This window comes from Akebia trifoliata, chromosome 5 (genome assembly GCF_017979445.1).
Source record: "Akebia trifoliata isolate Shusen 1 chromosome 5, ASM1797944v1, whole genome shotgun sequence".
NCBI lineage: Eukaryota > Viridiplantae > Streptophyta > Magnoliopsida > Ranunculales > Lardizabalaceae > Akebia > Akebia trifoliata.
The window spans coordinates 35,492,090-35,516,149 of record NC_141379.1 but is presented as its reverse complement, the minus strand read 5'-3'; the positions used below and the strand labels follow the sequence as shown (position 1 = coordinate 35,516,149).

At 35.9% G+C, this 24,060-nt stretch overlaps 3 protein-coding genes across 3 annotated transcripts; 2 read left to right on the top strand and 1 right to left on the bottom strand.

The window, feature by feature from the left end:
- Window positions 1-2,310: 2,310 nt before the first annotated feature.
- LOC147402621 (DHHC-type zinc finger family protein) lies at window positions 2,311-6,017 on the top strand. The gene is made up of 9 exons (XM_086444336.1): window positions 2,311-2,538; window positions 3,058-3,171; window positions 3,257-3,580; window positions 3,747-3,815; window positions 3,927-3,998; window positions 4,109-4,237; window positions 4,352-4,432; window positions 5,056-5,229; window positions 5,327-6,017. The coding sequence occupies exons 1-9, from the start codon at window positions 2,497-2,499 to the stop codon at window positions 5,837-5,839; spliced, it is 1,518 nt and encodes a 505-aa protein (XP_086300462.1). The 5' UTR covers window positions 2,311-2,496; the 3' UTR covers window positions 5,840-6,017.
- Window positions 6,018-8,083: 2,066 nt separating this feature from the next.
- Window positions 8,084-15,488, bottom strand: LOC147402620 (Sec23/Sec24 protein transport family protein). Its single transcript, XM_086444335.1, has 6 exons — window positions 15,354-15,488; window positions 14,167-14,677; window positions 12,174-13,994; window positions 8,795-8,911; window positions 8,605-8,676; window positions 8,084-8,494 (listed from the first exon to the last, which is right to left on the bottom strand). The coding sequence occupies exons 2-6, from the start codon at window positions 14,638-14,640 to the stop codon at window positions 8,357-8,359; spliced, it is 2,622 nt and encodes an 873-aa protein (XP_086300461.1). The 5' UTR covers window positions 14,641-14,677; window positions 15,354-15,488; the 3' UTR covers window positions 8,084-8,356.
- A 4,477-nt stretch (window positions 15,489-19,965) lies between these two features.
- LOC147402619 (L-cysteine desulfhydrase-like) lies at window positions 19,966-23,740 on the top strand. The gene is made up of 2 exons (XM_086444334.1): window positions 19,966-21,512; window positions 23,355-23,740. Exon 1 carries the CDS (start codon window positions 20,130-20,132, stop codon window positions 21,507-21,509), a length of 1,380 nt encoding a protein of 459 aa, XP_086300460.1. The 5' UTR covers window positions 19,966-20,129; the 3' UTR covers window positions 21,510-21,512; window positions 23,355-23,740.
- The last annotated feature ends 320 nt before the right edge of the window (window positions 23,741-24,060 follow it).

The window sequence follows — 24,060 nt, the reverse complement described above, 5'->3', positions numbered from 1 at the left end:
GAACAAAGCAGCAAGAAGGACCAAGTCCAATGGAAGTGGATGTTTATCCATCATTAGCGTTAGTGTAGTATACGCGAACAGCGTTAGTGTCTCTTAAGGCAAGCAAAACCACTATAACTAAGAGGCAGTGCACAGGTTTGGTGACCCCTGGAGTTCCTCCTTTCACTTCAATGGCCATATTGAGTCGCTGGCTTTACTGAAGAGTTTGGAGGAACTCTAGGTGCCACTGAATTTTACATTAGACTCCCCATGCACTCTTTGTTTCTGGCATTGCTAAGAGGCTCTCGGCATTATAATTAGATATTTAATTAATAATTTTTAGATCTAAGTGCGTTTAACCGTGTGAAAGAGTGACAAAGGAGCGTCCGACTTTGAAGCGGGCAGCCCGCTTCAAAATTTCAACGACCCTCTTTATTAAAAAAACACATAGCATTTTGAATTTATTTCACACCCCTGCATTTCCATCAAATTTGAAATACATCCTTGAAAATGTCACGTGTGATCCAATGCAAAAGATTCCCTTAAAATTTTGAAGTGAGCTACCCACTTTAAAGTTTTTTCTCATAAGAAACTAAATATAATTTTTTTAGATTACAAAAACACTTTAAAATAAATCCATTGATACAATCAAGATATCAAGTTGTCCCTTTCAAAGTATCTATAAATTGCATGGTCAAATTTCATTTATAATGACACGTCATTTTTTTAATAGGCGAGGCTTCAATTGGTCATAGAGGCATAGTCAGGATTTTGCTCATATGCAGGGGGGGACAATTAAGAGTACAAAAATTAGTTGTGGGAGTAACTAAGAGTGGAAAAAAAAATTTGAGGACAAAAATTAGTTGTGGGAGTAACTAAGAGTGGAAAAAAAAATTTGAGGACAATAGTGACAGATTTCTTAATCCACCAGTAAAATCTGTCGCAATAACACATTAATCCATAGAATTTGAAAACTCTTGTAGGGGCAAGTGCTCCTACTCTAAATCTGCCCCTGATCGGTCATGAAGAACAACTCATGAAAAAAACACATGATCTGCAAACATGAAATTCAATTATTAGGACTTATAAGCAACTTTAAGGTATGAACTTGGACTCATAAGTCAACTGGTTTGATACATTGCAAAGCAATTTTGAGGCCATGGTTTCAAGTCTAGCTTACTTATAAATAAATAAATAAAGTATCTCTAAGATATGTATTATTAGGATGGGTAGAAATCTCAATCATTGTATTTCATGTTGCATGGAGATCATGAATCACAAGAATCCAACGCTTCTAAAATTTAATAATTTCATGTTGGGAAGGGCTGCCCAATGGCCGTACACCATTAACTCAAAGTCTCTCTTTCTTAGTAAGCAAATGTAATCCAATTCGAGGACATATTGGATCATTGTACTCATCAAAGTGCAACCGATTGTGGGCGAGATTGTTCAAACTTCAAAGCCTGACCCATCGAGACCACCGTTGAGTAAAATGCTAAAGTCTAACTATTTTGATGATACCTTCTTCTTCTTTTTCGTTTTGTTGGTCAAGTAAAAAGCGGAACCTTAGTGACTAGAACTTTCTATTAGAGGTTCCACTCTCATTTTCAAACTCACTCTAGTACTTTGAGAGCTGATTCTTCTTCAATCATAATTCCCAAAATGTAATTGGGAATAAACTCTCAATGAAAAATATCAATCATATTAAATACTTTTTCTTTCTTAAATAAATTTTTTTTTATTTAATCTTTAAAAATCCTTATTAAAATAAAACATTGATTCTTATTGCAACTAAAATATTACAATTATGTAATAGTATAAAAACTAAAATGTTGTTACAATTATAAAATATATTAAAAATAGAAAAAATTTCAATTGTTAAATACTCAATTGAATATTTATTACTAATAAATAATCACAGCGATAACAATAGTTAGAATAAATGTTGCTAAACTTTGTAGGATTGTTTTTCTTGTTTCCTCGTTTTATTTTTCTTTTCTTTTCTTGTATGATGGACTATCTTAGCCTCCTTTTTTTTCTATCATTTATAAAATTTTACATTTATCAAAAAAAAAAAAAATGAGCTAATAATTTATAGTAAAGCTAAGAACCTAGTGGAACTATAATTGTCTTTTCCAAGACACGGTTTAGTTAATTAAAATAGATTTAGTTCGATAAATTATGAATTTTAAATTGTAGAAACACGTTAGGAAGTTTACCGAAGTCCACCTAAACCGTTGGATCCTAAATCCTCGAGACACGGACCTTTTAGATCAAGCGGTGTGAAGTTGAGGACCATGCTTTCTTTAGTGGACTTGAAAGTTGAATCCCGTTCAAATTTCAAAATCCGAAAACTCGACCGTTGTGGTCTTCTCCAGCGAAAAGAGTGTGAAATCTTAAAAACAACGACCTCAATTCACCGTTTCTCCTACAGCTTAAAGCTCTTCTATAATGGATCTATAGAAAACAAACCACGTTCGACTGAGACCACAGTTCTTCTCTCAGATTCGTCAAAACATGAGACGCCATGGCTGGCAGCGCCCTCTTCATCCATTACAGGTACTCTTTCTTCAGTAAACTTAAGATCTTTGTCTTTGAAACTTATGTTAAATTCAAGTTTTGACATCTTAATCTTTCGAATTTCTCAAAACCAATTGCTAAAATGTTGTTTTGAGACCATAAATCTTCGAGTATTTGAACACCCATTTGTTACTATTGAGTGATTTATTGATTAAACTTAGTTTTTTTAATTACCCATTTGTAGGTTTTTGGCTTTACATCTCAAAGTTTGAGTTTTAATAGCTTTACTTTGTACCCATACCTAAATTCTTGAAGAGTAACCTAGGAAAAGTTTGATTCAGTCCCATCAACTACTACATTATATGACCAATCTGATAAAATCAGATCTTCAAACTAGGGTTTACTTTATTTATTAATTGAAATCTATCATTGGGATAATAAATTTGTTTATGTTTGTAATCTTGAAATCCATTTTGTGAATCCTTGTAATTTTGTTTCTTAAAACCCCTGATGTATATAAACTCATCTCCCTACACCATATTTGTTATTGAATTGCAGATAGTGGGGATAGCAGTATATAGTTTTCTGGTTGTAGCCTTTTATGCCTTCCTGGGACCTTTTCTTGGAAACAGAATCGTTGAGATCACAGTAATCACATTGTTCTCCTTTGTGGTATGGTTCATAGCTAACCCCTTCACTCCTCTCAGTTTGTTTCTCTAATCAGGGCATTAAGTTGTTATGGTTACATGTATTTCAGGTACTTTCAGTGATCTTTCTATTTGTAAGGTGTACTGCCATCAATCCAACGGATAAAACCAGCTTCAAGAAGAAAAGAAAAACCAAATCCAATGGGTTTCCAAAGCTAAATTATGGGTTTATATTGGGTCAGATTATTTTGAGGTTCTTCAGGAGAATGGAGAGGAAGATCCTTAAGTGTTGCATAAGGAGGAGTTATTTGGAACCATGGAGAACCAATGTTCCGGTGGAACCCTTACTACCTTTTCTTCTTGTGTCGAAGGACGATGCTGTCACACCAGATATGAAAGATGATATCACATTTTGCTCACTTTGTGATTTTGAGGTAGTTCTTGAAATAATTCCATTGTTTATAGAATGAATTCTGCAGTATAATTGTGTTGATAAGAACTTAAATTTTAGTTCAGAATCATGGGTGCTTTAAAGACATTGTGTGGTTTACTTGGATAGAAGTTAGGAAGGCATCTGACATGTTTGGAATCTTTTTGCAGGTTAAAAAGCATAGCAAGCACTGTAGGACTTGCAACCGTTGTGTTGAAGGATTTGATCACCATTGCAGGGTGAGGCTGAATTTGCTTTCTTTCTTATTTTCATGAAAATTAAGTATTTCTCTCGCGGAAACCAAAAAAACTGATAATTGCTTAAAAATTGGTTTTGATTGTTGTTCACAGTGGTTAAACAACTGCATAGGAAAGAAGAACTACACCACCTTCATCTTCCTAATGGTTTTTGTACTTTTAATGGTTAGTGGCTTGTATCTTTGTTTAATTATTTTTTAGTTCAACTTAGAATGTTCCGGAAGGTTTGTTATTTGGTTGGTTTTTTTCTTATACTCCCTTTTAAATCCATGCAGCTTATTATAGAAGGAGGAGTTGCACTAGCCATTTTTATCAGGTGTTTTGCAGATAAGAAAGAGATAGAGCAGGAACTGGAGAGGAAACTCTATGTAAAGTTTCCAACAGGAGTTCTTGCAGCAATATCGGTATTATTTTGTGATTATTTTCCTTCCAGTTTAAACTCAACCATTTAGGATAAGAGAAACTCCTGCCAAAAGTTTAGTTTTCACATTGATATTAATTAATACAATGTATCACAGGTATTATTGGTTCTGATGACAGCATATGGTTCTGCAGCATTGGGGCAACTTTTCTTCTTTCACTTGGTTCTCATTCGAAAGGTGTTTTTCATGAATAACTTGTTTTTTATGTTCTAATTCGATGACCGTGTGTGTTGTGGTTGAAAAAAATTCAGGACAAGGAACCACACAAAACCCTTTTGCCATGAGTTTTATGATGTGCATGGTATTTTATTTTATTTAGTTATTCATTTTGTCATTGTAGAGGCTTGAATGGGATAGAAATACTATGTGTTTAGGAGTTTTGCTTGCCTAAGATCCTATATTAGACATGAAAGCCAAAACATTTGAGTTGTTGTCTAGAAATCGTTAGATGGCTGGCCCTTTAGTCAAAATCAGTTTCATACAACAATGTGACCCTAAGTCTTCACAGAATGTGCTCCAACTCGACCCAAGTAGATAAAAGCTGAAAGCTTTCGTCTTTTTTCTTGTCTTTAGAGAGTACTAATGTGTGCCACAAGATGGTTCAATGGCAACATGATTTACATCCCAATAAGAATATGAAGTATATCTCAAACCATATGTAGTACCATTAAATAACAACCTCATATCATTTCAAGCGCTTCTTTTATATCAAAATTTTCAAGAATGCATCACATATGATTACATATGTATATCCATCATGTTTGGATATATGATGTAGTAATACTGTAGATTGTTTGCAGGGAATGAGAACATATGATTACATCTTGGCAATGAAGGAAGAGAATAATCAATCTATGCAAGCGGAACTATTCAATGATTCGGATTTTTCTTCTGATGAGAGCAGTGACTTCGATTCGCCTGAAAAACCAAAATTTATATCCAGATTTATTTGCAGGGGAAACAAAACGACGCAGGTGATATAACAGTTTCCCTAGATTACTGTTTCTTTATCCAGATTCAAGCTTGAGTTTCCCTACATTGGCTTATTGAACACTTACTTCTGAATTTCAGAATCCGACTAGATTGTCCATAAGAATTGATAGAGAACCTGATCCCTCCACCTTGAACAAAAAACCCAGCTTCCATGCAAGCATAGACCCGTGGAAGCTGATAAAGATGAGCAGAGAAAAAGCTCTAATAGCAGCAGCAAAGGCCAGAGAGAGACTAATGAAACAAAACCCAATAGTAGAAAACGAGTTGTTGAAGCCACTGCCATTGGAGACAAAATGTGGACCATTGTTGAACCAAGAGAACAACATGTTAAGTACAGGATCGGGGACGACACCTCTCATTTCCAAGGGGTGGTTTCCAGGATCCTCTGGAGTGTTTTCAAGCCCAAGAAGGAGGTTTTCAGGCTCCCCAACTATGTTTTCTGGTGTAGTACTGTCACCCCAGCAGAAGTATCGAAGCAGTTTCGATTTGAAGTTAACAGAAGTGTCGAGGGAGCTTGAGACATATATTTCAAGACAAGTGGTTTGTTCTGCTTTGAAGAAAGATGGGGATGAGGCGTCATCCCCCAGATAGAGATTGCCATTGTGTTTGATTGTTTTAATCTAATTTTATTTCTCAGCCTCTGAGAAACGTTGGTTGTTTGGTTGTCATGTATTCTTATTCTTTGTGGATACTTGGTTTACTAAGAAAAGGAAGTGATTCAGCTGATTTCTGAGATCTGTATAGTTTCCCCTTAGGCTCAGTTTGGCTACAAGAAAATTCTTTCCTTGAAACTGTTTTTGTTCTTTGAAGGAGAAAATATTTTATCCTTCAAAAGACAAGCTAGATTACTACCCTTTAGGCTCAGAATTCATGGACTATTAAGAAAGAAAACCCTCCCCCCGGGGACCTTTTAAGTCATTTTCCCAATAAATTAACCTGACCAACCCGACTTGGGTTGCGTTTGAGTTGAGCATTTCAAGCCCAAGGTCGGGTTGGTGTTTGTCAAGATCGGATTGGGCACAACACGCCCGAGTTGCAGCCCTTGTACCCAAACAGGTGATCTTTGATTTCTTATCTTCCTTTTAAGGTATTTAATTAGAATAATGATTTTCTGACGCCCCTCTTTGACATACACCCACATCACAGAACCGTAGATCATTTGCCATGGGATATACACAACCATAGATCAAATGATCTATGGTTCTGTGATGGGAGGCGTTATGTCAGAGAGGGGGCTTCATATTTTCACAACTCATTTAAGTTGTCATTTTGTACCCTTCATAAAATGTACTCAATAAGATGGACTAGAACAATTACCAAGCTTGATCAAATTGAAAGCAAAAAACAGTCCTATTCCTAAGTAGTTTTTTTTTTTTTCCTTTCTTCTAATCATATGGTTTTGGCATGCAACGAAGTCATGGTAGGTTTATCAAATAGTTGTTTCCTTCATCTCCTTGCATGTGCCACTTAGACAATAGGCATCTTCAGAGCAGAGACTAACATATTCCATAGACATGTAAACATGAATCATCAGGGCCATTCGGTTGATAATAATGGCAAGTTAAGCACATAATGCACAATTGATTGGTGACCATTATGATCATACCATACACATACACCTCTCTGCACATTCTCTACCACCTCAGGCATGCTATCACAAGACTTGTATTGGTGTCTATTGCTATCCAACAGCTGAGTCAGATTCCACTTCAAGCCTAGTTCTCAAGTTGGAGATATTTACGAAAAGAAAGCACCCGATCCATCATTCAACCACAAAGATTGAAAAGAAATTGCACTATGAATTCCAGTGCTGTGAAATCTTTGTGAAGGTGTCCCTTAAAAATGTTCGTGCACTACCTTTGGTTACTTTAAATAAATAAATAAAGTGTAATTGCAGTCACGACGGAAACCTTATGCAGTCGTTCAATCATTCTTCAATGTAACAAGTGTAATTGTAGCCACCAATTAAGATGAAAACCCGTGATTCAAAAATTTCAATAATTTTTTATTTTGATAATGGACTTTTCTATGCTCAACCCACAGTTGAGGCTCTCATCAACATGACTATTGGGATTTGAGGAAAAAAAGGCTGATTTCCTAGAGATTTGTTCCCAGAGATACACATTTTCCTAGGGATACATTTCTCAAGGAAATCCCTAACATCCAAACGGTCATGTTGATGGAGACTCTCAATGCATGGGTTGAGACCAGCATTTTCCTTTACTTATGCATAATGCAAGTCAAAACCAAAGTCCTAATGGGCACACAAATTCGGGCCAACCACATCTAAGACTGATAGCTCATCAACAATTTATGCCCATTAATACTTAACCAGATAACAGGTTTAAACTTTAAACGGTCATACCACTTTAAAATTTTGTGAATTAATTAAAATAAAATAAGAAATAAAGCTTTTAATTTCTATTTCTGCTACTTTTAGTAATCTTACAATTTAATTTCTGTTGAAATTGCAATGCTTTTTTTTCATGTTCATTCCAAAACCCTAGACAAATTCTGTTGTTCTTATTCTAATGGAATCATGTTCAAATCAATTTTTGGAAAATTGGTTTTTTTTTTTTTTTTTTCCTTCTTTCAATAGCAACATCAGATAGATAATTTTGATTTTGATTATTAGAAAAACCCAAGATTTGAAGCACACCTGTCTGTAAGATCAAAAACAACTTTTAGATCACACAACATTTTTTTGAGAGAGTAAGATCACACAACATTTGCTGTTATGGTTTTTTATTCATTTGGTTAAGTGATTTCTGTTTCCTCTAAAACTTGGACTTGAAGGTGAATTACTGGTGCCTGCTAGAATTACATGTGTTGGAATGATCGAGGAAAGATAATTTTATTGCTCTGCTATAGCATTCCAAACTGATAAACACTAGGGAAGGAAGAACTATATTATTGTAGAGAGAACAATTTCAATAAGTTAAAATAAATATAAAAACCACTACAAAACAAGACCCATCATGTGAATAGACTCCCACAAAAAAAAAAAAAAAAACAAAAAACCAGATGGTGATTTACACCAGTGATTTCGATGATGTGACTCTCAACACCCCTGCTTTCTGAAGAGCAACAATTCTTAGATAGCTTAGCTTAGCTTGGTTCAGGCGGCACCAGTTTCAGGCTGCGCATCCATTCGCAGAAGCTATGGTCATCAAAGTGAAGAAAACTACTCTTCAGCTTAGCCCTCTGATCTACCGTCAAAGAACGAAGTTGAGGGAATCTCGCCTCCTGCAACAGTGGAGCCATAAAATTTACATTCTCATATCGTTTTACATACCTAAAATTATGAGAATTTTAACAAACCCACTGGACAAGGAATAAAAAAGCCATTTCTATACCTGCTCATAAGGAGGATCCTTGTGTGCAAGTATTAGCCGGGAAACAAAGTATCGAGCCTGAGAGCTTCCCTCCTGTAACAAATCCAAACTCATAAGGCAAGATGTCTTTATTACTAATTGAACAATGAAATTGAATAAGAAACAAAAAATGAATGTAACAAGCTACAATAACAAGTGGAAGATAACAAACTTTGAATGCAAGGATCCGAGGGGCAGGAAACCGCAACTCAGTGAGCTCCTCTGCGAGTGTTCTACATGCTGCTAATGCAGCTGCACTCCTCCCTTCCTGAGATGCGAGTTCAGCGCCCTGAATGACAGCAACACACGGAAACGTAAATTTAGACGGAAAAAAAATAAAGAATACAAAATTTTCATAGAAATGCATTCAAAAATATTATTAAAAAAATCTACCATATGAATTGCCCAACCAAATTACACAATAACACAAATATTACAGAAACCTTGCACTGTTGTGCGCCATACCAGTAAACTAGCTGGTCTTGCAAGTCAGGAGTGCCATTTAGCAAGAGATTCATGTACTCTCAACAATTATCCCTATGATCCTCAGGGACACCAGGCTTGGAAGTGAAAACTAGAGCATGTTATAAAAATTAAAATGCCATGTAAATCTTTGGATTTGTTAGAGCATGTCAAAATATGACAAAATGCACAACATCCTTTTTGAGTATCCACGACTAGAAGCAGAGTTCAAGTTAAGACTTTAATGTATATTTCAGTTAGGAATAGAAATGGAACATTTCATGGAAATATTTTGAACAGATTTGAAATAAAGTAATGTTTTAAAACTAACAGAAATATATTGAAATCATGGAATATATAAGAAATATACACTATTTTTAGGAAAGGATGAGACAAGCATTGAAAACACACTTGTAATTCTACATTAAGGCGTGGAACAAAGCACTTCAATGGCCTAAAATGTCATATGTAAGCCTAGAGGCATGTGGTGTAAGCAACATGAGCAAGCCTTTTAAAAAAATGCGTTAAAACATAAAGATAAATAAAACAAGAGGATTAATATAGTAAGAATTCGAAATATATTAAAAACTTGACAAAAGTATCAGATTCATTTCATGTAGGCAACCGAGATGTTGTATTGATGTTATTACATACAAAATACCCCTATTATTTAGCTAGGGATTAGGCAGGGATAACAAAAACAGAAAATAGAATTGAACGTCTGCATCAATTTGTCATTTTGAAGCACTAGGTGGAACCGTAGTTGCAGATAGTACAAAATGGCGTCCACATAAAAGGCATGCATTTGGCCACCTGCTTTCAAGAGGTTACCTTAGGGAGTTCAAGAGGGAGAACAAAAATAGAAAAGAGAATTGAACGGCTGCATCAGTTATTCATTAGGCACCTTCAAGTGGAATCCTAGTTGTAGATAGTACGAAATGGTATCCACGAGGAAGGCAGTGCATTTAGCCACACGCTTCTAAGTGAAAACTTGAGGGAGGATTGCTACCTATGAATAAGACCAACAACGAATTGTGTCACTCTAAAAGAAATAGGCTAGAGCAAAGGATTGGTGAGGCAAGAGAATTTTTTCACGTGGCAGGTGCAAGATGTCTTATGGGATGTTTATTTTGTATACATGACCTACCACACAGATGTAAGGAAAAAGAAGAGAGAGTGAAGCCTGGGACGTCAACACTGACATGGGATAGGTAGGATGATTGGAAGGCCCACCATCTTATCAATTTGACTTGCAGAGATTGATCCCTACCAAGGCATTGTCGCTAACCCCACATAGTCTGTTAGGTGATGCAGTGATGCAATGACTTAGGGTCCTCACTAATGAGTCAGATGAATAAGACCTCACCCACTTACCTTCGACAGTGGCATGACATCCTATGACCCAGGTGGGGAGAGTCTCCACTCTGTATTAAATAAATGCAGACTATTAGACCAAAAGTTACACCAAAACAACTGGCAAGGAGAAGGTATTTTTGTGGTACCAATCTCTTTAAATGTTTTATCTTTTTGTACCTGTCTCGTTATCCTTAACACCCCTCCTAGTCAAACCCCCATCTACCTTTGGTGCCACAGCAACCAAATGGAATGTGGAACCTTCAAAAGAGATTTTACAGGGTATCGCACATACGAAAAGCTTGCATTTATGTAGCAAAAAAATGCAGCCTCTCTGCACATGCGTCATAAGATACTATGCCACCCTCAAGGATAGGTGGGATGATATTGTTCTCATATGACTCGCCGGTAAGGCCCCCATGTTAACTACATCGCCTAGCAAACTATGCAGTACGTAGACCAACCATGAAGAAGATCAGGCTCTGCAGGTTAATTAATAACATGGTGAGCCTGCCAACTATTCTACCTACCCCCTATCAATTCTGACACCCGAGTTTTTCTCTCTTCTTCATCCTTTCGTACATTTGATAGGTCGTGTGTACAAAATAAAGGCCACATAAGGATTCATGTGTCTGTCGCGAAAATTTTCTTGTTCCGCCAATCCTTTACTCTAGCCTAGTTTCCCTTAGAACGACATAAATCCCCAATTTCTTTTTGGCCAAAAAGGTTTGGCTTATTCATGTGACAATCTACCCTCAACGTCCAATTAGAAGCATGCGTCCAATGCATGACCCCCATGTGGGCACCAAGGGGAGCCATTACGTACTATCAAGAACTCTGACCAATGACAAGGAAAATTAGTCATAATGATAGGGATAAATACAATTTCTATTGTTCTTCAAAAGTTCAAATAGTCTAGCATAGACCTTGGATAATATAAGACGTGGATCCGAACAGAGTGAAATGGAGGAACAAATTTGTTGAGCCGACCCCAAATCATTGGATAATGCATTGATGAATATATACCTTGGATGGTCTAGGATAAAAAATACGCAACAAAGCAATAAATCTTCAAGAACGTCTCAAAAGGTAACCTTCTAATAATAAGTAGATGATTTTGTAAATCAAAAAATCTGTAGGTTATGTAACTATTCCCCGTGATAAATGTGGCCTTAACTCTTACCTCTTGAACCGTTCATCTAAATCAGTAGATTACTTAATGTTCAAAAGAACTTGCCCAGATTTTTTTCAAATAAATAAAAGGACTTATCCATATCTGATTAGACAATGCATGTACCTATCTTTAAAAAATATAAGAACAACAATAGGTCTTCATATACCAATAAAATTAATTCTATGGACGTCAGACGTACTGGGTTTTCTGGGTAAGCATGTTCGCAATCCCATGTTTTTTTCTGTCGCCAACAAACTTATCTGATCTCACACATACCCAATGTGTTGCTAAAAGGGTTATCTACCGCACATAGGAAGATAGAACACAGAAAACTTAACAAGCTCCAAAAAAAAATCCACACTATCAATTCATAAATTAAAAAATATATACATAAAAAAGTAACAGACAATTCCAAAAGTTTTATTGTCGTGCCAATAAAATACAATTCAAAATGCATGATGTTGAAGAGAAAAGATGACGGGAAAAAAAGGGAAATTAGAAAACACATCTGCAGCATAAATAACTCAACAAGTTCATCATTGACAAGTTTTGAGTGTAATACCAGCCAGATAAAGACATCCGTGCCATGATCAAGCACAACTGCTGCATCAGATTGCATGGCAAGGTCATATGCTGGTAGTTCCTCAAAAGTGCCTCCCTCCCGATGCATTAGACAACGAGGTGCTACCATTCGAAGTGACAGATCAAAAGATGCATTCAAGAACAAATTCCGCAATACAGATCTTTCATCTTCGTGACCAACAATACTTCCCAAAAGAGGACCCCTTCTAAGATGAAATAAGTTCTCAGGCAATGAAGATAGCTCCTTGGGGAACCGTTGAAGTTTTGATTTAGGCACCTGGGACCCGAATTTTAAAGCAATATCCTTAACTCTTTCATCTATCACAACACGCATATCAATTGCATCAGATGAGGTTTTGGCTTGTAAAAGAGTCTTCTTGGCAATAAGAACTGCAGCCACTTCCGCTTGAACGCTCTCGAGATACGCTGAAACACTATCCACAGTTGGCACTCTGACAGTAATCACTCGAGAAATGTCAGCTTGATAGATGTTCAAATATCGAACTGCAAACTGAAAGTAAACATAATTGCTCTTGATGTCGCCTTTTGTTTCCATAAGTAGTGAAAAGCTCTGTGTTTCTTCAACGCTTAGCATTTGGATAGATATAGAAGCATCATTTTTGAAAGTCTCATGAGTGTCCGATTGTACTTCTTCACCAGGCCCTATAACATGAGTTACAAGAATGTCATCTGAACACCGTATTTCCATCAACCCGTGGGATCCTGCCGCCCGCGTAGACGCTCTTTGCAAGTTTACACCAAAGGCCTCCCCAAAATCATCATGAAGAACTAGAACACCCCCTGAGGCTTTTGCAAGGGGCTGCAAAACAGGAACTCTTACAGGACAAGTTCCAGCACACAGAACGTCAACCACCGTATCATGTCGATGAGCCTCACGGCCCAAATTCTCCATCCACTTCAAAGCTGTTTTCTCCATGTATGGATAATTGGGATGACTGAACGAATGAGGGACCGATCCAGGGCCATAGGTATTGGGTCCACCAGCACACACAATGATTCTGCAGTTACCTCCTGACCTTTTAACTAACCCCCGGGACATTTCTGCTGATGGCCCTTGAATTAATGCTAGAGCAACTTCAACTGCTGTACCCAGGCATCGATCTCTTGATGCTTCAGGTAAGTTCAGTCTGTATGGCCTCAGAGACGAGAAGATGGTGTGTGCAACTGGCAGTGAAGCATGAATAGGTGACACATAGATGCCAGTCCCATAAATCAATGCTTTCAATGATTCCTGTGTTGGTGATTGGTTACCCGGAAGCACGTTGGCAGAAGCCATTGATCCCTCTGAGAAATCATAAATTGACACTGTCCGTCCATATGATATTATTCCGAGTCTCGTAGTTGGGGGAAGGGAATCAACAAAGGCGTGCAACGAGCTCTGCAAATGCTGTAGGTGTGCTTCATCCAAGCACTCATCTATGACAAGAAAAACGGGAGCCGACATTCTCAAGTCGGAAACTGGAATATACCCAGGTCTTTTGTTTCCAGTTTGAACATAGTCTACCAAATTCGATGACAGTTCTGGCCAGTTATGAAGATCTTCCCTGCTGGGAGCAATGTATTCACCTTCACTTCCATTCAGTTTCCTGCAAATTACACATTGCCACTGCCCTGAGCCGAGTAAAATATTACAATACAAATTCGCATAAGCACCGCAGTTATGGCAACGATGTGGATCACGTTGAACTATCTGAGGACCTGGTGAGATCTCCCTTCCAGGAGAAACCAACGCCCCAAACCCCAAACTTGGGACATTAGCTTTCTTTTTCTGCTTCAATACCTGTAAAATAACATAAGAAAATTTTAAGAGCAGCAACAAACTATGACACACTTGAATAGATAAAACTTATTCATAGCAAAGAAAATTGACTTTTTTAGCTATCAAAAATCAATAATGTGGAAAGCTTATCATGATAGAGAAAACATAATCAGTGAGATATAATGATCAATACCTTGCGAGCAGAGAATAGAACATAGGGAGATTCTTCAACGTGCAAACTCTCTTCTGTACCATCCGAAACTTGTGGCTGCAACTGAGCAGACCCATTCGAAAATTGGGGAGGAGAAGATGTGGGCAAAGATATAGCTGAGGTAAAAGGAATTGGCTGAGGTGGTGCAGGAGAAGTCCGGAAAGGCACGGCTGCAGGCCGAAGAGGCGAGGAGAAAACAGGGGGACCGGGAGGAGTACTAAAATGAGATGCTGGGCTTCCAGTTTTGATTCCATTGGCTGGTGATGGAGAATTCGGGAATTGGATAGAGTTGGAAGTAATGTGGTCTTGCTCTGACATTTGTGGTGTAAATCGAGTTGAAATAGGAGAGGAAAAAGCAGGAGGAGCCGGTCTTTTCTCAGGGCGAGGTGTTGGAGTGTTGGGGTGTGGGGGAACGGTAACAGTGTAACCGGTAGGAGTAGGTGGAGGATTAGCCATTGGTATGAGATTTCTTGAAAGTCTAAAACCTAGAACTCTGGATCAACGTTTGGAGGAAATGTGGAACAATTCGATCAAAACCCAATTTAAATAAGCAGATAAATACTTTGAATTTGCAGATAAAATAAAAGAGTAGTTATCAATCAACAGCTAGAAGAAAAATTCTCTCAATCATGACTGGCTCTAACCAAATTCCTGGTGTCAAAACTGATCTTTCAATCATGAAATTATAGACACTTATAAGATAAGAAACGACATAAAGACCTACAAAATAAAAATAAAAGAAACCTAATTTGACGCCTCTACCCAAGTGGGGTTTTAATTGAAACTGAACTCGAGTGCGTGAGTTTACGCAAAGAAATCGACCAAGAACCCTAAAATCTGCGAAATTTCAAATTCCGAGATCAACTTCAGTTCAAAAAATGAAAGGGTTTCGATTGAAACCCAATTCAGATAAAAGAAGATTTCAATAGATCCCTAACTCTGTAAAAATAGGGTTTTGATCTAATCGAATCTTGATCACGGTTCATGCAGAACAAAAAACAGAATCTGATCAAAACCTAGTTGAGAAAAAGAGATTTCGGTTGAGCACCATTCAGGAAAAACGATCTAGGGTTTTGCAGAGACTGATCTGAGCTTATTTTGAAGAAAACTGCATCAAATTCGCCTGTGTAAATGATGTAATTTGATAAAGAACAATCGAAATCGCGTACCTGAGGATCAACCAGATTCAAGAATGAGATTGAAATAAATCAACACATAGATCTTGATTTGTATCTTTTAATCCCCTCTTTTATGCTCTTTTTTCCTCTCTTGCGCTCTTGCGACGAGGAAGCGCTAAAATATAGATTTTCCCTTAGCGGATTTTGCGGTGCGTTTGATTCAGATTTCAGAATCAAGGATAAATTCATTTATTATATTTTCTTTTAGTAATTATTATTTTTGGTAACTAGAGAATACCTTAGGTCAACGGATTAGTTACTCTTTTCTCATCTTATATCCATGACTTGATTATATTTCCTCTAACTCACTAATATTATTTGAGATGGTGTTATATGGACTAAAGGACCAACTATCTTTAGGGATCACATGCAAACGTGATGCCCAAAATCACCATCAGGTACCACAAGCATGTAGAGCATGAAATTTTAAAAAATTTCAAAAAAAATATATTTTTTTCATTGTTGGATTCAATAATCGTTCATTTTCAAATTTTAAATTTTAAATCTAGATCACAAATCAAGAGGGATGAAGTGTCATTGAACCAACATGACAGTTTACATAGCTCATATGTGAACCTCGGTCCATACTACCTTTTCCCATATTATTTATTTTGTTATTAACAATGGGAGTTTTCTTCTATGGATGAGTTTTGTAATTTTAATAATATTATAGTTTTTTATTATTATTAGTGTTACATTGTTGTTGCCTTATAATTGCAATATTCACTAGTATTTTATTGCAATCGTTGATTTTTAAAAACACAAAGGATTGACTTGCAAAGTGAGGAGTGTATTTTAAACTCTAACTAGCTAGGTTTGGAAGTGTGAGTAGCAGCCCTCACAAAGAGATATGGCCACTAAGCTCCCAAAGTTCATAACCCATCCAAATTTAATGACCATGACCTCGAAAATGAGAATTGCATGTATAAGGTGGAAATAAGGATAAGACACTTTCCACAATAACTTGAAATAACACTCGAAGTTAGGGGTTTACATTGGAACAGGTAAATTCGATAACTGAATCAATCCGAAATCTTTTGGATTGGATTGATTCGGATTGAACATGTTTTGGTTCAGGTATGAATTGTAAAAAACCGATTGATTTGGTTTGATTTTGGATTAGGGGTATAATAAAATCGAACCAATTTGTATATTATATATATATTTAAAAATAAAATATAATCTTAAAAGAAAAAAAGGTAAAAACATTCAAATAATATTCAAAGTCTCAAACCCCTTTTTTAGTTTCTTTTATCTATTCTCTATTTTTCAATCATCCCTTACAGGTAAGTGTTAAAATAGATTTTCTTACTTTATTTTCTATTTTTTTTTCATAATTTTTATTTTTAATATGTTATACATGATGCTTTGTTTATGTTGAAATAGTAAATATGATGATGTTTTGTTTATGTGTGTTATATGTTGGGCATGATGCTTTTTTTAATATTTATTTTACTTGATTTTAAGTTTCAACTATTTTAATTTTACTATTAAAAATAATAAGTATGAGAATCGAAAACCGATTTAATCCAATCCAAATTAACCTTGGTTTGGATTGGTTCAATTCTATGGGTAATTGGATTAGTTCAATTTCAAATTTGTAGAATTGATTATGTTTGGTTCGATGCCGATTTTTCCACTAATCTGAACCAATCCAAACCATGTGCACCCCTACTCGAAATAGCATTTGAGTATTTAGAGAACCAATGATTGTTCTTTGAGTATATTAAGAAAAAGCATTAATGGTTATCTACATACTCGAGAGCTACTTTGAGTATTATTTCAAGTCACTTTAGCCTTTTTTTTTTTTTTTTTTTTTAATATTTATTTGCCAAAGATAAATAAACGAAAGAAAGTATTTAGCATTGTGTCCAACAATCTATTCAGATGGAAATTATTTTCTAATGCACCCTTAGAAAAACTAGTTCCCCCAAAATCTAGATTGAACCCTTGAAAATTTGTATTTCTTTCTCATCTTAGCCTTTAATAAAATATCAAATGTCTAATTTCATTGGACCCTATAAAAGTCATGGTACCAGCATACTTTTATGAGCTAATCATGAGATGAAAAGTCACCAAGGTCGCTAAAATCAAGCCATGCAAGTCATTAGTGTCTGAGGGCCTACTTGGAAGCATAGTCACAAGGTCGAAGTACGGATTTAAATTGGCATAGAAAAACTTCAGAGAAAATGATAAAAATAAAAGATAAAATATATATTAAAAATAATGAAAAATGTATATATCTAATGAAAATTCATAAAATCAAATTATTATCATCAAATCCCATATTTTTTACATTTATGAATTACTAAATTCTATTATATATCAAATCCCACATTGAAAAAATAATAAAATATTTATTATTTTTTTTTGTGAAAAAAATGAAAAAAAATTTGAGAATAAAAAGACATTTTTTTTTTGTCACAGTTGACAAATCACGTTTTTTAATCGTCAAAAGATGCAAGATGCATTTTTTTTTAAAAACCATTTTTTTGTTGTTGCTATGCTTGGAATAGGGGGAGGGGGAGGAGAGAGAAGTTGGTGATTCATAGAAATTGCTAGATGGTGTTTTTTGAACTTCTAACTTCAAAACATTGTTACCTTGCAAGTCCTCGTAAATTTCATTTATGAGGAGTTACAAGTGTCTCTGAGGTGAAAGTTATATAACTTCTTACCAAATGAGAATTGATAACTCGCCATATAGTTCGATAAAAAAAAAAGAATGGTGATTATCATCATTGAACATATATTGAGGGAAGTTAGAGCTTTAATTGGACAGTTCTTTCTTGCGTGATAGTATTAAATTTACATTCCACAAATTTGATATTTATTCTACTTATTCCAAAAGCCTTTGAGCTCCAAATATCTCTTAGGAATTTTATTTATGGATTGATGCTTTCTCTATTCTCATCGACCGATATTACATCATATACTAATAATATACGACCATACCACAAGGACTTGATATTGAATAATAGCAATTACATAATCTATAAGTAAAACAAATAAATACATAGTCAAAGTCAATCACTAATATTGATTAATTGTAACTAAGAACTTATTAATCTCTTCTCTTGTTGCCATTACACTAGTCACAATCCTTATATCTATGCCCTTAATTTGTCAATATATTCATTTGAAATTATCTTTTAAGTAATCCACTAAATTAACTTTCTAGGTGCAGCAGTATCATACGCGTTCTCTAAATCAATAAAAATCTTATAAAAATTTTCCATCTTTTGTACTTAACCATGCAAGGATCAAATCCTTTTTTTTTTTTTTTCCATGTGACACATTAATCTGGGACCCACTTCAAGGAATGTTTGGCTCTACTTTGTTGGACCACACTCAAAACATCAGTTTGATTGGGTGGTTCTGAGTCATTGGATAAAAAACTTGTATGAATAGCTTCGTAAACAAGTTGGTCGGGTGGGTCCCTTGTCCATGAGGATTACTCACACACACTTTCTTGCCTAACTTAGTGAGGAAAAATAACCTTATTAAGACTCATCTATTGTTAAAACAAACTTTTAGCCCACTAGGCATGAATTTATAAATTAGTTTAGTTGGTAAAGTCTTTAAGTAATGATATCAAGACTTGGGTTCAAATCCTGTTATCATCAAATTACTGAACTCATTATAAATAAATTTATTAATTAGAAAAAAAAAAACACCCTCTAGATTTTGTTATAAATCTTGAGGCTTTGTTTTGACGGTGAATAAATCTTACTAAACCTTTTTTTTTTCCCTTACGAAGGCAAGTTAGACCTACTCTTAGGAATGTGATGGACACTTTCGTGGTTCCACTCACATCACCAACATAAAAACATAAAGATGGACCATGACAAGGAATCCACTTATTTTTGTTATTTTCCATTAATTGTTCTGATTTCTGAGGCCAATCATTGTGGACACCTGATTTTCAACAAATAAGAAATCGAAGTCTTACCTATAGTGGATTAAAAAATTGAAAATCCCTATAAAATATATTCTAATCTCAACTTGATTTGTTGTATGGTAACTTTGCAAATTTTATTTTATGATTAACGAGTCATGAATGAAACTAAAAATGTATTTTTATTTATCTATTCATTTATTAGTGGAGGTGGGTCCAATTAAACTAAAAATGCGCCGGTTTCCAGGGCGGAGAACATCACGCATTTTGTATACGTAAGAAAACAATGAATTGGTCCTCCAATGACGTGTTACTCTATTCACCCTTCTCATCATTTCTTTGATACGAGGAAGTTGCATCTAATCTCCCCCTGCTTCTGTTACACTATTGGTTTTATATCAAAAGACCTTTTGGTACGCCCAAAAGACGTCGTTACTTATAATAATTAGAAAAAGAAAAATGCTTAACTGACTTCCTACGACACTGCATTCACAATGCTTTTCCTCCAGATACACTTTGTCACAATCGATGGTTATTTGAATACACAGTATTGAAGGTAGTTTTGTAGGAAGTCACTGTAGCATGGCTTAATTAATTATAAAATCTAAGCGAAGATACCCACAATTATCCAATTCATAATTGAAATCACCACAACCGTTGGATTTAGATCACGAGATCGTGTGCCGGCACGTACTTATCAAATGCGTCTGCAAGCTCTTCAAAAAAGACGAAAAAAAGACAAATTTCTTTCTCCAATCTTCATATGGGTTTCGTCCCCAATTCATTTCTTCCATGATTCCCTAAACCTAATTTTCATGGAACCTTTCTTCTAGATTTTTTTTTCCTTTCAAAACCCTAAATTCTCTTCTATCATGGATTCTCACTCAGAAGATTTCAAAGAAAATGGTGACTCTGTCACTCACGATGACAATAACAATCACGCTCCCAAGAAACAAAAGCTCTCTCCTTTGATTTCTGATTCTGAAATTCGCGAAGAATTCTCTCATCACCAAAAGGGAATCGCTCGGATCAACAATGGAAGCTTCGGTAGCTGTCCCGCTTCAATCATCGCTGCTCAGCAACAATGGCAGCTTCAATTTCTTCGTCAACCAGATGATTTCTATTTCAACCATCTTCAAAAAGGAATTCTTGAATCAAGAACAGTTATTAAAAACCTGATTAATGCCGACGATGTCGAAGAGGTCTCGATCGTAGATAACGCCACAACTGCTGCTGCGATTGTTCTGCAACAGATCGGTCGAGCGTTCGTTGAAGGAAGATATCAGAAAGGAGATGCGGCCGTTATGCTTCATTACGCATATGGAGCTGTGAAGAAATCGATCCAGGCTTACTTTTCTCGAGTTGGTGGGTATGTAATCGAAGTTCACTTGCCATTTCCTGTTAATTCGAACGAAGAGATCATAATTGAGTTTAGAAAAGCTTTGGAGAAAGCGAAATCAAATGGTAGGAAAGTTAGGTTAGCTGTAATTGATCATGTCACGTCGATGCCGAGCGTCCTAATTCCTGTTAGAGAGTTGGTGAAGATTTGTAGGGAAGAAATGGTTGATCAGGTTTTTGTTGATGCAGCCCATGCAATTGGGATTGTTGATGTTGACGTAAAAGAAATCGGGGCAGATTTTTATACAAGTAATTTGCACAAATGGTTTTTCTGTCCACCTTCGGTGGCGTTATTGTACTGTAAAAAATCATTGACACCATCAGATTTGCATCATCCCGTTGTTTCTCATGAGTATGGAAATGGATTGGCTATAGAAAGTGCTTGGATTGGGACTAGGGATTATAGTTCACAGCTTGTCGTTCCGGCTGTTTTAGAGTTTGTTAATAGGTTTGAAGGTGGCATTGATGGAATTCGGAAAAGGAATCATGATGTCGTTGTTGAGATGGGGGAGATGCTGGTGAAGTCATGGGGGACAAATCTTGGGTCACCTCCGGAGATGTGTTCAAGCATGATCATGGTTGGATTGCCTTCTTGTTTGGGGATCTCAAGTGAAGCGGATACTTTCAAGTTGAGGACACATTTGCGGAATAATTTTGGAGTTGAAGTTCCGATATACTATCAAGCACTAAAAGATGGAGTAGTTGGAGACCAGAATGAGGATGCTTTTGTAACAGGGTATGCTCGGATTTCTCATCAAGTTTACAATACGATTGATGATTACTACAAGTTTAGGGATGCAATAAACCAGCTTGTCCAGGAGGGATTTACTTGCAAGACTCTTCTTTCTAACTGAACGGTACGCTTTTCAGCCATATATTTGATTGAGAGCTATTCATGTTGTTCAATATAGATAATTCATGAATGGGTATCATTTAGTAAGTCCAACACCGCTTGTTTTCATGCTTTATATTGTATTCATCTTTTTTATAGCATAAAAAACTGCAAAATATATTAAATTGGTCGAAGATTTGAAGAAAGTTATTCGCTAAACTGTGTCTACTAAATATATGTTTGGAAAGGGATGAAGAAAGTGTGTACTTGTCAGTCAGTTGGAAAGATCTTAAACTATTGAGACTTAAACTAACTTTCATTGCAAATTTGAAATTTATAAAATACTCACTTTGGCAAAAGATAAATTGTGCGTAAAAACAATGCAAAATATAAATCAAGTCACATCACTTCCTGAAAATGTATATAATCATAAATTCATCCTCCTTTTTCCCCACTTCTTGGGACTGTCAGCTGTGCAAAGGGAATGTGAATACTCACGTTCTTGACCATCCCATCCTCCCGTTATTGCTTTTCTTCTCTTGTTCATGTTTGTGGAGTATGAAAATTTGCTGACCTGTGCGCAAATTTCCTGTTGCATCAACAATCAGCTATTTTGGTGCAAAGGAAAACTAAAAATAACATAGAGCTTTCCTGTTACACCTTCACATGTTCCTTAAGTGACTCGTGTGCATGAATGTCTCTGTCATTTGATTAATATGGTTTAACACTGGTTCTTACGAGTTCTTAAGTATTGCAGATTTTTTTCTAGTACACACAGCTACATCAATGATTTATTCATCAGGTTTCACTTACTGAATTTCTGGTATTTCCATTTATCAGTTCCTTTAATTACAATATTTGTTCCTTACACTTGTGAAGACTTGTTTCCTAGCAATTCATGTTCCTTTCAATGCTTAGTCATTTATCAGGAAGTTTATGTCTTGTCTTTTCTGAAGGTGGGAAAGTATTTCTTCTTATTGTTTGTTATTAGTATTATATTCATGATCTCATACCCATGTCTGTGTATCATGTATGTCTAATTTCCTGAAAATGTATATAATCAGTGAGATGAATGAATATTGAGAAGTCCATATTATAATAACTGACAAATGGAATGGATAATGGAATGAAAACTCTTGTATAAAATTTTAGAGGATTTGTAGAGGCACGGGATGAAGTTTGAGATTTATAGTCAGGGTGGAGCTCTTTTTAGTGTACATGAACGTTCCTCAACATGGTTTCCAAACTCGGCCTATTCTGAGTTGGGCCACCTGATTTGACTTGGGATCAGTGCCTGTTGGGTCAGAGTTCCAACATGACTAGGCAGTAACATAGATCGATTAGATCAGCTAAAAGTCAATTGAGCTGAACCATTTGTAAGGGAAAATACAAATTTTCAAGTTTTTCTCCATTCTTATTGAAGATGCAGATTGAGATGGTGATCAGATTTCTTCGAGGAGAGAAGCTTGAATTTTCTCTCTCCACAAAACCCAATGAAGAGGCAGAATTGGACACAGTTAAAAGAGAACAATTAATATTCACACTCACTCAAAACATAGTGTGTGTGTGTGAGAGAGAGAGAGAGAGTTCTGAAATAGGAAGACGGTCTGAAGAGACGGAGAGAGCTTGAGCTTCTACTAAAACAGCTTTAACAGGAAATGTTCTAGATGGACATAGGACAGATAGAAACCAGTTTTTTAAACCATGTACCCCAATTAAATATTTTTGGGACCAATTTCACCCGGAAAATAATCCACAGGAATTAGCTTATCAACTCCCCTAACAGTACTATAAGAATTGGTACTGAATACTTGATTCTACAGCTTCTGTATTATTTTCCTCTGATAATGTTATGTTTCTTTTGCAGAGAGAGTGAAAAGTTGCAGCACTTTCCTTGGTATTCCATTAATAATGGCCATGTTTCTCAGTTTAGCTAGCTTTCTTGGCTTTCCCACAGCTGCTTTGGAGACTGCAATTTCAAAAGACTCACAAGAGAGGCCATTCAACTTGCAGAGCTAGGAAGTGTATTAGCTTTGGGGACATATCAACTAGTTTCAGTGGCCTGCCTACTACTAGATCTGTGAGTCTTTGCTTGTAATTGCGTTTTCAAGAATAAACACCACATGCTTTTTTTGCAATTTAGTAAATTAAGTAAAACCTATGTATTTAGATATTTAACTACCTAATCAAGGATTGCTGTTTTGCTTAGCATGAACAAAAGGAGTGGAGCTGTGTGTTTTGTTTTATCAGCAACTTTGTGTCTCTATGTTACGTTTCATCCAACTGGTATAATTTATCTTAATGGTTTTGGTTCAGTCTCATAGCAAGAGCTGGAGCTAAAAAATTCCCACGATGGATTAAGTAGTGTCGTAGTTGTAAAAGGCCATGTATTAATTTTTGGGGGTCTAATAAACTAGGGAGGGATAAATTACAACAATCTCATTAAAAGATGAACAACTTAAATGGAGTGCTACTAGGAGTAGGGAGGCATAAACTCCGTCCTTTCCTTCTATAAGATTATTCCATTTTTGACCTCTGTAAGTTTGCATGCTTAGTTATGGATAAACGACGTA